The sequence below is a fragment of the Cucumis melo genome, chromosome 9 (assembly GCF_025177605.1).
Source record: "Cucumis melo cultivar AY chromosome 9, USDA_Cmelo_AY_1.0, whole genome shotgun sequence".
NCBI lineage: Eukaryota > Viridiplantae > Streptophyta > Magnoliopsida > Cucurbitales > Cucurbitaceae > Cucumis > Cucumis melo.
In genome coordinates this window covers 4,739,464-4,753,853 of record NC_066865.1, presented here as the reverse complement: position 1 = coordinate 4,753,853, position 14,390 = coordinate 4,739,464, and the positions used below count along the sequence as shown (strand labels likewise).

Sequence of the window (14,390 nt, the reverse complement as noted above, 5' to 3'; positions counted from 1 at the left end):
AATATTATTAGATGTCCATAGCCTCATTAGGTTACAAATTCATCCAATAACATCCCCTATTAATTTCTTCCATAACTTTCTTGTTCCCTATTTATGTTTAGTTTTGTAACAATTATTCTCATAACCTTATAAATAGAGGTTGTAGAGATCATTTGTATACACATCACAATTGAGTTCAATTGTCTTCTCTTCTTCTTCTTCTTCTTTTTTCTATTCTTCTCTAAGGTTGTTTCTTTGTTCTTTATTTTATAACATTATCATCTTTGTTTATTTATTTAATTCGTTATTAGACTTTCTAAATTATATTTGTTGTTTAATTTATATTCAATTTCCAATTTAAATTTCTTTAAGTTTTTAAATCTTTAATTTCCTAAAACTCTTTTAGGTCACTTGCAAATTTTTTGAAATTAGGTCGTTGTGTTATCAAGCATTAAAAATTAATTTATTATTTCAAAAGATTCTTAAAGAATGTTTTTCCAATGACTTATATCTTCTTCTTAGACAAAATCATACGATGAAATTTAGAAATACTTGAAAGTTCGTTATTTCTAAATTCTTGAAATGAAAAATCAATATTTTTAGAGTCCGAGATTTGATCCCAAGAAAGAAATGAATTTAATCAATGGTTAAAAAAATAATTTATTCGAAGACTATCCTATGATTGATTTTGAGAAATTGTAGTAATTTCTAATCCTCTTAAAGTGAAGGAAATTTTCTCAACATAGTTTAATCAGTGGAATACTCTCTACTTATTTTACACGGTCATTGCTTCAAATAATAGGGCCGTGATGAGCACTAAAATAAAACAATCTTTAAGATTTTTTTTCAAATGAATTTTTTAAATAATGATTTTAATTCAAGATATAAATTTTGGCCCCAATTTTTTGAATAGGTGTATGGGGTGCTAACAACTTCCTCATACACAAATGACTCTCGAACTCAACTTTAATTTTTGTAGACCATTTTTTATTGTTTTTATTTTATAATTTGTATACTTTATTTTGGTCTCCAATCACATATATTGTAAAAAATATTGGCGACAACTTCATTTTTTGCTTTATTTTAAAATTAATACTTTTTAGGACATCGATCGCTCCATGTCGTCTCAAGCACATAACAAACTAAATACATAGTGTAAAGAGTTAAAAAGAGTACAATATTTTTTAGTTGTGGAACACGAACTCCTCGGACCAAAGTGAATATCGAGTAGACTACTTCATGATATTACCCATAACTTAAGTTCTTTTTTGGTAATTTTTTTTTTTATAGAAAAGAATCAATGTATCTCAAACTTATAAGATTCCTAAGTGGAAATGTGGTTCAATAACAGGTGGTCATTTATAGCTTTTCCATCACTATTCTATGGTGCAACAAAGTGTCAAACTTAAAAATAAGTTAGTGCATGCTTAGATTGTCTTTATAAGTGTTTGAAATAGTATTTATAAGGAAAAAAAGAAAAGAGTTTATAGACATTTAGAAAATGAATTCAAACATACTGTTATATATGTATCTCTTTGAGGAATCTGAATGAGACTCTTTGTTTTCAGGTAGGCTACTTAGGTGATGAGCTTGGTAAGTCAAGGCTCATGGTCCCCAAACGTAAGGCAATATGATTGGAAGATGACTGTGAATGCTAATTCCGATTTGCGTAGGATAATGGAAGATTATTGGTTAGGATTGGCCAGTCAAATTACTTTAAGCTCAACCAGTTATTTAGGGTTTGACACATTTATCCTCTTTTCAATTACTCCCTCCTCCCATTACTTTACTACTGGTTGAATCAAATTCTCAAGGAGGGTTTTGTTAATTTGATTAACAACTACCTAACAGACTTTACTAAGGTAAAAGAATTAGTTGATGAGATTTTTGTTTTAGCATGGCAGTTTAGAAATGCCTCTTTCTCTTACTAATGCAGCTGTAGTTTCTTTTTTAGTCCCATGTTTTTTTGTTCTTCCAATATAATTAGAAAGGTTTAGGAGGTGTTGAGAGAATCCATGTTTCTCTAGTTGGGGTTTTGGATGTTATTAACGATGACTTTTCTCCCCCTTGAGGTTGCGGGGTGATGAAGTTACAGTGTGATTATGTATGTGCAAATTCTTGATGATGGGCCAAGGAGGTCTAACATTTTTGGGATTTTTCTTAGCTTTATGGGGGCTTTTGTTTATGTGTAGAGTACTTTGTAGATTGGACTTTACTTTTCTTCATCCAATTCAAATGGAAAATGGGCCAATTTAAGGTTTGGTTAGGAAACATATCACAAAAAACAATTTGTTCTTACATTTATGGTAATTTGTTCATACACGATCTCAATTTTTGATAATTCTAAAACGTCGCTTTACAATCTCAAATGCACATTATTGGAAATAAACAATCCAATAGAATGAGTTCCAAATCATCACAATTAGTACCCTAAACATTAAAAAAAAAAAAATGCCAAACATGTAGCTTAAAAGGCAATAATATTTATTTTAGATATAAATTATCGAGATAGGTCTTACGATAATTCTTCCAAGAAAACCACTATAGATTCGTCATGAGAAAATATATTCCAAAATCATGTCAAATTTCTTAAATAGGATGTTTGTTTATGAAAATCATCGAGAAGTATTATTATAAAAATATTTTCAACTAAACCTAATATTCCCTATTTATTCTTATAAAGACTCATACATAAAATGAAAACACAAAGGTGATTTGAAAGACAACAATATTTCAAGAAGGAAATCAAGATGAAATTTATAGATAGGCAAGCTAGTCTAGCACCATTGGTGATAGTGTGCACACTCATTTACAATAGACTTTTTCCTTTATTTAGCGGATGTGAAATCTCCGATACAAAGATTTTCAAAATCCAAAACAAGTTTTGAAAATAAAAAAAATGTACATCATAGAAACTAATTAAATATTTTTAAAAGTTTATAATTACACTAACACAATGTTATGGAAATGCAAAAACTGTCATTTTTTTATAGCCCCAACATATATATATATATATATATATATTAAAATATGAAGATTTCATAATCTTTTATAGGGAAATCAACATAATATATCATCATGGTCACAATATAGATTCCAAAGCATAAATTCAAAATAGATTTGCAAAAAGAATTAAAGATCCGTGATCATCAAAACTAACGATGCATCCAACCATAGATTCCAAGAAAGATACACCCTCAATCAAATATTCAATTAATAATTAATAATATTCATTAATTAAATTTCATTTGATGACCATTTTATTTACTTTTTAAATAATAACAATTTGCATGTGAAACATCTATTTGAAAAAAAAATGAAGTCAAGTTTAGAAAAGTTAATCTCAACTTGTGGTAAATCTAGCTTATTTTCTCTCTATGATCTTTTAACATATATGATTTCTACCTTAATTTTCAAAATAAAATAATAAACTTTTTCCATTTTAAAAACTACTCTTTTTTTTCTTTCAAATTTTGATTTAATTTTTTTAAAACCTTTGAAAGTAAATAAATAACTATAATAAATTCACATAAAATGATCAAAAAAAATAGCAAAAAAGACAAAGTATTATCCATGTGTAATAGATTTTTGTATTTTTTTTCTATTTGTTTTTCTATTATTATTTTTAAAAAACCCCAAGTTAAAAACTAAAATTTAAATAATTGCCAAACATATGTACTTAATAAAAATTCATGTTAAAATATGTGTTTTAGTTTTCGAAATTAGGTAGAAATTTAACTCTTTCACTTAAAAAGAATAAAATCAATAACTAGAATTGATTGAGAGGCATCATAATAATAATAATAATAATAATAATAATAATAATAATAATAATAATAATAATAATAATAATAATAATAACAACAATAATAACAACAACAAAAGGACATAAGCATTGGTTCATGAAAGCATAAAATCTTGTAGTAACCAAATCTTATGGGATACGTAAAATGGATGGATCCTTCTTCTCATTATTTCTTTTCTTTTTTTTTTTCTCTGTTTTATTCATTTACTTTGGATTTATATTATATCCACGTGCTCTCTCTCTCTTTCCAAATTTCAATTATGTTCATGTTTTAGAATCTTTCATATTATTATTGTTTTCTTGAGAGACAATTGAATAATGTTGTCAAATATTTTGTTCTTCCATATATTCTTAGGTATCTCAAGATTTTTGTCCATCAATTATTGTTTTAATTATTTACTTCTCCTTCCCACTTTGTTTGCCCCTCTCTTACCAACAAAACCCATTTGGATTTTTTTTCGTTTTTTTATTTGTCAAATCTGGTGTTTAACGATCATTTCCATTTTTAGTTTTCAAAGTTTCGAAAAATATATTTGCATTTCTAAACGTTACCTCTCTCCTTAACGATACTCTTTTTTATTTCTTCTTCTATTTTGTTAACTTATTTTACGTCTATCTATAATTTTTTTATCGTTAATATATATATACATATACATAATTAATTTTGTCACTTTTGTGATCTAATAAAGTTACACCGAGTTGACACGATATGGATATAGAATAATATGACATGATGAACACTATCTATATAAATTAATTAGAGTTATAATTAGTTACAAATGTACATTCTTTGTTCTATAAGTTTTGTTTAAATTGGTGTGTTGGGTGTTGTTGACATGTAAAAGGGTGTTGAGAGTTAGGCAGTAATTGGGACAAGATTCCTACCTTTTTCCACCAAATTTTGTTTGATTGTTTTAAGCTTAAAAATTGAGGAAGAAGCAATACGAAGAGCAATTATATAACTAGTGATGATTATTAAGGCATAATTTTGAGTGTTAATAATTATAGAGGTAAGAGTTGGAAAAGCTATTTCCCCCACAATATCCCAACATATGTGACCTTCATATCTCATGCTCTTCTTTTGCTTTTCCCAAAAAAAAAAAAAAAATCCCCCATATATATACTATATAGTCTTTTCCTTATTAAAACACCAACAAAGAAAAAAAAAACATCCCATGCTCTTGTGGGGTATCTTCCACAACCCTCTACTTTTTTGTCCTCAAATCTTTAACAAAACCTTTTTTTTGTCTAAATTTTGTCAAGTTTTTCTTCAATCATTTTTTAATGGTTAGATAATATAATATTACACAATTTATCTTCGTACTTGAGTTTAAGATTTTGGGCTAATTAGTTATTTAACATAGTTGTTATGAATTCGAAGAGTAAATGATACGGGAAAAAATGTTGATACACAAATATATATACATTGTTCACTAATAATAACCATTCACAAAAAAAAAAAAAGTGTTAGTCATGTCTATGAAACAGATGGAGATCAACAATTTTATCAGAGAGAATGTTTTTGAAAAAAAAAACAGCACCACAAAGGTGAGAGAGTTTATTTATATAATGCCTTCTATAAACCCTTTGATCATGATAATTATAAATAACCTTAAATAATTAAATATGCTGAAGAAAAATATCGTATTTGGTTGTTCGCGGTACAAGATAAAAAAAATTAAAGGCATTCTCTCGTGGTTTTGTGGTGAATTGAGAGAATATGGGAAGAGCGAAGGAAAGTATATAAAATGCACAAATACAAAGTACGAGAAATGTAAAAGAGCGTAGCTTTAAGTACGTCATTAGGATGCACCCAATCGATCAAGCCTCAATTTTTATTATTCATGTATGTACTTAGCCTACTTTACTGCAATTGTAGTTGGAAGTATCGAAATTGATTGATTATTAAGAAGTTATTGTAAACTAGATAGTTGATTAATTGGGTTGGATAACAAAGAATAGATGGTAGGGTGATCAACCCAAATAATAGAGATTTTAAACATAGAACTTGTGAAGGGTTTGTTGTATGACTCAACCGTACTATTTGTTCACTTTTCTAATTAATTTAATTGATTTCCACATCTTAACTCATTTTTCTACTTAATATAACTCAAAATTTTGTAAAAAGAAAAATACTACACACCTTCTAACTTTTTATTTGATCCATTCGTCTCAAAAATTACATTACTTTTTCTAAGAAAATCATTAACATATATTGTAAATATTACACACACCATTCTTAAGCTATAAAAGTTGTTATGGTCAAACCTAGGAGTAAATTAAATCTAACTGAAAAAAAGCTAAAGCATTCAAATTCACAAAAAAGACAAAAAAAAAAAAAAAAAAAAAAAGGGCCCAATTTTCACATTCTTAACTATGCATTAAAATTAGACAATTTTAACAAATAAAAATGTCCAAAACTTTCTAACAACATTAATAACGGTAATTTAATGAATATGGTATAAATTAGTATATTTAAGTATAAAATTTGGGTAGGGAATTTGAATGCAAGACCTCTTATTCGCGTATGTATATAGATGTCAGTTGAGCTAAACTCTTGTTGACATGATATAAATTAGCTTACCATCTAAAATTGGTTTGATATTTTGTCGAGATATTTGATATAAAAAAAAAAAAAAAACCCAACACAATAGCCTTGCTAGCCTAAGATTTGTGAAAACAACAAAGTCAATTAAATTAATGGTAGTCCAATACTTACACTGAAATAAAATATTAAAGAAAATAATGCAAATAAAGAAGAAGAAAATTCGTTTAAAATGACAAAATTACATAAATATTTATAAATATAATAAAATATCACAGTCTATCTACAATAAAGTGCAATGTAAATTTATCACGACCTATGTAATATACTATATATATTACAAATCTGTCACTAATAAAAAGTAATTTTTTTACTAATTTTACTATATTTAAAAATGATGGACACAAATATACTATACAATTAAAAAGGAAAAAAGAAAAGCATTTAAAAATGACTCTTCAATATCAATGTAGTGGAGATAATTAAAACAGAAATATGTCATTTTTCATATTATTAGCTTTCCCTTAATTTTGAAATTTAAAAAAAAAATGTCTATTTTTTTTATAAAATTAATATAATATCACATCTAGAGGTTTGTTAGTTAGAGTATCAATTTGTTAAGTTGGCTTGACAATTACTTGATGTAAGAAAGAGATTTAATTTGGTTCTAATTATGAAGAATAAGACATTATTATATTGATAGTAAAAGCTAAATAAATAGAAACAATAATTAATACAACTACCAACATAAAAATACATTAATTAATTAAGACTAGAGGAAATGATTAAAATAATATAAAATTAATAAATATTAAAGATTATTTTTGAAGTGAAAAGACATAAAAGTGGACTTTGGTGTTTGTATATTTTAAAAATAAAAGAAAGTGTTTTTATTTTCTTTCTTTCTTTTTCTTTTTCTTTCTTCCCTTAATTAAAGGTTGCCTCACATGGGTTGATACCCTTTGCATTAGCCAACCACCCTTTATAAACTAATTAATTAAAAATAAAAAAAATGTTAAGTAAATTAATTAGAGAGAAAAAGAAAAAACCCACCTAACTATACCTAAAACTCAACTCTTTTTTTTTTTTTTCTTATTTTATTAAACTATAATAGTACTTTTTTTTTTGTTTAATATTTGGTCTTTTTGTACTCTCATTTCTTCGATTCTAATAGTGACATTAAAAAGAGAAAAGTAAAAAGATATAAGTTGGTTCTTAATGTTTTTTTAGTTTTAGTTTGATTTGCAACTTTTTCTCTTTCTATATATTGAGGAATATGAGAGGAAAATGTCAATATTATGATAAATAAGGAATATGCTTAAATTTTACTTGATATGTTTGGAGGAAATTAATTATGTTAATAATGTTTACCATTTTTTTTTCACACCATCATTCTTCTTAACATTTGACTCATAGTGAAAAGGAAATTTAGAAAACTAATAACTTTAACATATTTAAGAATTAATTTGAAAGTACATGCATTGGAAATTAAAGTATGACTTGTATTGGTGGCCAAATCATATGTTTAACCTCATAAAAAAAAAAAAGTTAAAAAAGGAAGCTAACCTTAATGAGACATTATAAATTGGGACAATTGCAAATATAATAATTAAATTTAAAGTATTAGCATATATTTAAATTTTTTTAAAAAAACTACAAATATAGCAAAAACTCTCAAAGTCTATCAATAATAAAAATATAGACCATTAGAGTCTATAGTCAATAGAAGTGTATCGACGATGCTTCTATCGTTGATTTATTATATTTATAATTTTTTAAATATTGTTATACACTTTATTATTATATCTAAAATTATTATATCTATTATTTTATTTTTATAAATATAACAATAAATAAAGTATTTAATTGCATTAATTACTCTCGTTTGGATTCTAGAAAATTGAAAAAAGAAACGATTTTAAATCGAAAAAATTTAAAATGAATGTATTTAAAATTTCAGGGTAGAAAAAAAAAAGAAAAGTAAGATAAGAATTTACTAAATAAAGGTTTTTATGTAAGAATATATATGTGAGTTGAAAATTAGAAAATGATGAGTAATGGAGTTTAAAATCTTATGAAATCGAATATTTTAAGTGAGAACAGAATTTGAAAAGATTTTGGATTTAAAATCTTTCAAGTGATAACAAACAATGAAATTTAATTCAAATTTGTGTAAATCCTTAAGGTTCCATACAGAGAGCATTAATGTGAAAAACGCCAAAACCTTTATTCCATCACTGTAAAAAACCAACTTACATACATATGATTCATTCACAAAATTAGGTTAAATTTTATATCCTGTTTCTAAACTTCTAACGATTTAATTGAGCATTTTCTTTTTAACTATTAGTTTCTACTGTCAAAAAAATTTATCCAAACTAAGTGTCAATTTTTATTGCCTAACGAATTAGGTCTTTATAGTTTGTACATAAACTTGATTATTGAATAGTTTATCGATCTATGGTTGTACTGAATTTCATTAAATCAAAATAAATATCTTTTACAACTAGAACGAAAATGTTATTCTTTTCTTTCCTTTATTCATGAATATTGAATTAAGAATAAGTTTGTCAGGTAGTTCGATGTTACAGTTCCACCATAGCCTACTTGTAACAAGTGGAGTGAATAATTGTTTTTAGAGTAACATTAATTAGAAGTATGTCTCAACTATTATACAATAAGTTTATTTATTTTTTTCATATCTAAGTCTTGTTTTATGTTTGAGTCTTAATATTATACTATAAGTGTACTACTTCTAGTTAAAGTTTAATCAGTCTAGTAGTGTTTTTATTTTATCAACAAGTAGTACATAAAAACTTTGAAAGAGCACTCTTGTAAGTTTGTAATCGAGGTTGGGAGAGATTTTACACAGTGAATTTTTATATGGCCAGTAGTTTTTTCTCCAATTTGGAGGTTTTCAAAGTTAATTTCAATTTTTCCAAGAGTAATTAACTTCATCTCCATCAAAACCAGTTATTTTAGATTTTATAAAAGATGATAATGGATTCATATTTTCAATGTGAATCTTGATTGTGTAACAATTAATCACAAACAAAAACCGATTATAATTTAATTACTAGGACCCTATTTAAAAAGAAAATTAGGTGGAAAAGGTAATCTTAAAAAAAGAGTGCAAATGAACAGGAACGTACACTCTCTAGCTAAGGTAAAACCTTTGTATAACTTCTTCCTTTCTCCAATAATATTTAGGCTTTTGAGAGCTATATATATTGTATCTTTATTATTATTTGTATAACTATGTTTTCTACATTAATCGATGTGAATTATAAAGGGTCGTCTTGTGTTTAGAGCACTATATGGTAAACCCTAAAAACCTAACTAATTATATTGCGTGTATTACTTAGACAAAATCCCCCAAATTCAGCTTCTGTGTACACATATAAACCTACCTAAATACTACTTTCTTTTTTCTTACTTCTAAGTCTAGTTAATCTTTTATTTTTATACTTTCCAAGATATCATCATTCTCCTTATTATATTGAAAATAAAGAAACAAAATGATGAGGTCTTTTATATATATATATATATATATATATATATATATATATATATATATATGTAATGATCAAAATAATTCATTTTAATTAAATTTTTGTTCTCCTAACTTAAAAGATGTCTATTTTGATTTAAGTACTTTTTGAAATGTTCATTTTTATTCTTTATACATTTTTATCTTTCTTTATTTTGAAGGGACAGAAAAGATAAATATTTTAAATTACATATTAATTAAAACTCGAAGTAGAACAAGCAAAATAAAATGAAAAAGTATATAAGGAAGAAAGTTGGAGGGTCCCCATGGCCATGAAGAAGCCCTGAAAAAACGACAGTTCTCCAAACCTTGACCTAAAATATATATAATTATACCTCCACTCCAATAATCCAATGAAATCCAATCCATGAGTGTTGGCAAAAATAATATATATATATATATACTTATTATTGGTAAAATAAAAAGAAAAACAAAAAGAAAAAGAAAAAGAAAAGAAAAAGAAAGAAAAAGAAAAACTGTAAAAAAAAAAAAAAAAGTGATTATACATTGGCCCGCCAATCAAGCAAGCGTGTTCCCAAGCATCCACCCCCATGTGCTGCCCTTTCGCCCTCTCTATCTATCACCTCCTCCACCGTGTCGCTTTCTCATTCCTCATTTACCCCTATCATCATCACCTCCCTCGCCGACCTATTCTCCTCCACCTTCCCCCTCCATTCTAATCATATATATCCGGCCTCTTCCATCTCTATGATTAACAGTCTTTAGTTTCTCATTCTCACTTATTTAACCAACCTTTTATTTTTTCTTTTCTTTTCTATCTCATTCTTCTCAGCAATTTGATGTTATTTAACAAACCTTTAATCTGATGTAAATCCTTTTGTCCTGTACTACCAATATTGTCTTTTTTAACATAATTTAAACAGATGATATTTTAGTATAATGTTTGTGTTGAAAGTGTAATTAACTAAACTTATCTCGACATTTTTCTCTCAACGTTTTCATTTACCTTGCTTTACCAGTAGTGGAATTCAAAATTTTCATGAGAATTTATGGATATTTTTTTTAGTACATGTTGGAGTGGAGAAATTTGAATCTAGAACCTTAATTATCGATATATACAAATGTTAGTTAAATTAAGTTCTTCCACTCGAAAAAAAATAATAGAAAGTTCACATTCTAACATATATAAATCTATTTACTCTGGGCTTTTAAACATGAGCTAAATGGGATGGAAAAATTCTTTATAGGCTTAGTTTTCAAAAACTAATAAAACATATAACAAAAGGGGTTTAAGTTTTTAAACATAAATGTTTTCTTTTTTAAGAAACAGAAATACGAGTCGCATCGTCGTTGAGGATCATAAGAGACATATATACAAAAGGATTTAAGAATAGATTTGTTTGGTTCTAGAAAGTGTTTAAGATAGTTATTGAGTTTTTAAGTCTAAAGTTAATGCGTTGGAGTTAGAAAGTTTGTATTTGAGATGCATAATTGTATAGTCTAAAAATAAGAAAACTTTAAATAAAAAAAATTGAGTTTCTCAAAAGTTTAATGGTGAACCCTATTAAAATTGGTAAAGTTGTGTTATTAAGCAGTGACTTGATCTTGTAAAGTCGACGGATCAAATCCTAAAATTTTAAAATATACCATCTTTAGAACTTTTTAATATCTTTTTTTATCTAAAATTATTTTTCTAATTTAAAATTCATAGAATTGTAGGTCATTTAAATGTGTTCTTAAAAGCACAAAGAGTAAAATGTATATTTTGAAAACTCAAACTCAAATGTATTTATTCTTTTATAAATAAGAAAACTCAAAAAACTAAAATAAAAAATCACTTTAATTAAAATCAAATTACCAAAAGCACATGTTTTTCAAGACTGCTAGGTTATAAAGTCTTTTTCTTTTTCAGAAAAGGAAAAGAAAAAAAAGCTATTATTGACTCTACTTTTTACTAACCTAAGACAAGCAAAATCAGGGAATTTGTTTCCTTCTTCCTAAACAAATGTGAATATTTCCAATACTTACGAGAAAGACTAGAGAGTAGTAAGAATAATTAAAAAGATGTTATTTTGAAAGTTGTTTTTGAAATTTAAAAAGTAAATTAAAATATTTATAAGTATAGCAATCATATATGTGATAGAATAGATGATAATAATCTATCAACATTTTGTTACTATCTGTTTTTTTTTTTTCCTTGTGTTATATTTAGAAAATATAAAAGAAGAATTAAACACAAAAATATGGAAGACAAAATAAAAGATGAAAGAAAACACAAAGGATGGAGACCATAATTAAATAATGATATAATTTATAAAACTCTCTCTCTCTCTTATTATTGTTTTTTTAATTGTATTTGCAGCTTCCCAAATTTGTCCCTACATATGTTTAATCTCCCTTTATATAAATCCCCAAACCCATCACCATTGTTTTGAAAGAAATTGATCATAGAGAGAAACTGAAAATTTAATCTCCAAAATTAAAAGATGATGATGAAGCTTAGGTCAAAGAAATTCTGCCGAAGCTCCACTTTCAAATTTGGCTTTGTCACCAGCTGTAATAACAAGATCAAAGTCGCCGATGACCACCACAAGGACTCCGCCGCTGCCGCCGCCACCTTGACGGAAATTAAGTGGGAGCTCCGCCCAGGTGGTATGCTTGTGCAGAGGAGAGAAATCGCCGGCCAATCTACTTTGGCCGGAGAAGATGAAACAATCACTATTAGAGTTTCAACTGTCTCTCAATTTCATGACATTTCTGTTCAACCCACCTCTACTTTTGGTATGTTTTTTTTCCTTTTAACCTTACAATTGGGTTTTCCTTTTTTCAATTTTCCAAATTTGGTGAAGATTTTTTTTTCTTCCCTTCAATCGTTTTAAGAGTGTTATTGAAAAAGTTAATCATGTTCAAACTGTGATTAGATTATGAGGTTGAAGGTAATAAAAATATTTGGATGCAACTTACCAAATAGGTGCATTTAAAGTATTTTCTTTTAAGAAAACTTAAAAAGAAAATTTGACATGGTTCAAAAACTCCTTTTTCTAAAGCTAAAAGTATAAATCTTTATATACATCACTTTTTGTTGTACATCAACTTTCCTTTGTGTGTGTGTGTGTGTATATGAAAATAAAATACCTGTATTTATATTGTATTCTTAGTAAATTTGAAAACTTTTTAACGAGATCATTTTATTTATGGAAGTATAATAATTGAAAGCAATCTAAGTTGTATCTAATTTTTTTTTATGTTTTATCTTAGAGATTGTAAAAAAGCAAAAAATAAAACAAATTTTATTCAACTTTCCTTTTTTATGTATAAAATTTTATTGAACAACTGTGGCTTATAATCAAGGCGCAGTGGGATTTATTTTGTTCATGTTAAGGGGTTTGATTAAAAAGAAATGAATTGAATTTGGTTAATTATGTGTGTAGGGGAATTGAAGATGATTCTATCAATGGTGACTGGTTTAGAAGCAAAAGAACAAAGATTATTATTCAAAGGGAAAGAGAGAGATGATTGTGAATATTTACACATGGTGGGGGTTGGACACAAACACAAAGTTCTTCTACTTCAAGATCCAGCTATCAAAGAAAGGAAGCTTCATGCTTTAGCAACAACCCAACCAATTAGTGTATAATATTAATTATTATTATTAAAATCTCATCATAATTAATTAATATTACTACTAATTAATCCCAAAAAAAGACAAACACATGGTTTATATTTTTAGATACCCACTAACCCTAAGAGGAAAAACAATTATGTGCCAAAATTATTGCCTGTCCTTTAATTGAAGGCCTTAATTTGTTGTTTTGTTAGAATTTTGGTGGTTTAAATATATAATATATATAATGTATAATGTATTTGTAAGACCGTTTGAGCAAATTTTGAGGGCATCCATTATATATATGGATTCTTATGTGTAATATGATGATGATGCTTGTCTGAGTCATTATGTTTGTTGATTTTGTATCCAAACAAAGATTGATTCTATAGAAATGCACCTTCAAATCTCACAAGTTCAACTTTCAGGGTTTTCTTTTTCTTTAATCTTAGGCTTGTAATGATATGTTCTTTTTACATTAGTTTCTTTATTCAAAGAAAAGAAAAAAAAAAAGTTATGATTGGCTCTCTAAAGTTGAAATTGTATAAAAAGTTATGATTTGACTCTCTAAAGTTGAAATTGTATAGAAAGTTTGATGAACAGGCAGATAAATATTCCAGATGCATTTGGTTAATTAATTATAATAACATTTATCAGTTTAAACTTTAAACTTTGATAAATAACTTTACTCCGCCGTTGGATTTACTAAAACTATCGTGTGAGACTTAATTATAAATTAAAGAGATAAATTATCAAAAGCAAATGAATTTAGACATTTTATTAAGAATACCTAATCAAGTGCACACAAATTCAACCTAATTAACTAACTAGTTGGAGAAGAAACAAATATGCTATATAACAATAGTACATCAAGTGACTCTTGACCTTACGTTTCAGTCAATTACATATGGTGTCAAAATCTAATTAAATAAGTTAAGTATTTCAA

At 26.5% G+C, this 14,390-nt stretch overlaps 1 protein-coding gene across 1 annotated transcript; it reads left to right on the top strand.

Annotated features, from left to right (window-relative positions):
- Window positions 1–12,200: 12,200 nt before the first annotated feature.
- Window positions 12,201–13,792, top strand: LOC103498131 (BAG family molecular chaperone regulator 2-like). The gene is made up of 2 exons (XM_008460629.2): window positions 12,201–12,621; window positions 13,272–13,792. The coding sequence occupies exons 1-2, from the start codon at window positions 12,327–12,329 to the stop codon at window positions 13,475–13,477; spliced, it is 501 nt and encodes a 166-aa protein (XP_008458851.1). The 5' UTR covers window positions 12,201–12,326; the 3' UTR covers window positions 13,478–13,792.
- The last annotated feature ends 598 nt before the right edge of the window (window positions 13,793–14,390 follow it).

Coding starts and splice junctions, on each gene's coding strand:
- LOC103498131 (XM_008460629.2), top strand. CDS start 12,327: ATGATGATGAAGCTTAGGTCAAAGAAATTCTGCCGAAGCTCCACTTTC. Junction 12,622..13,271: donor TCAACCCACCTCTACTTTTG/GTATGTTTTTTT, acceptor TTATGTGTGTAG/GGGAATTGAAGATGATTCTA.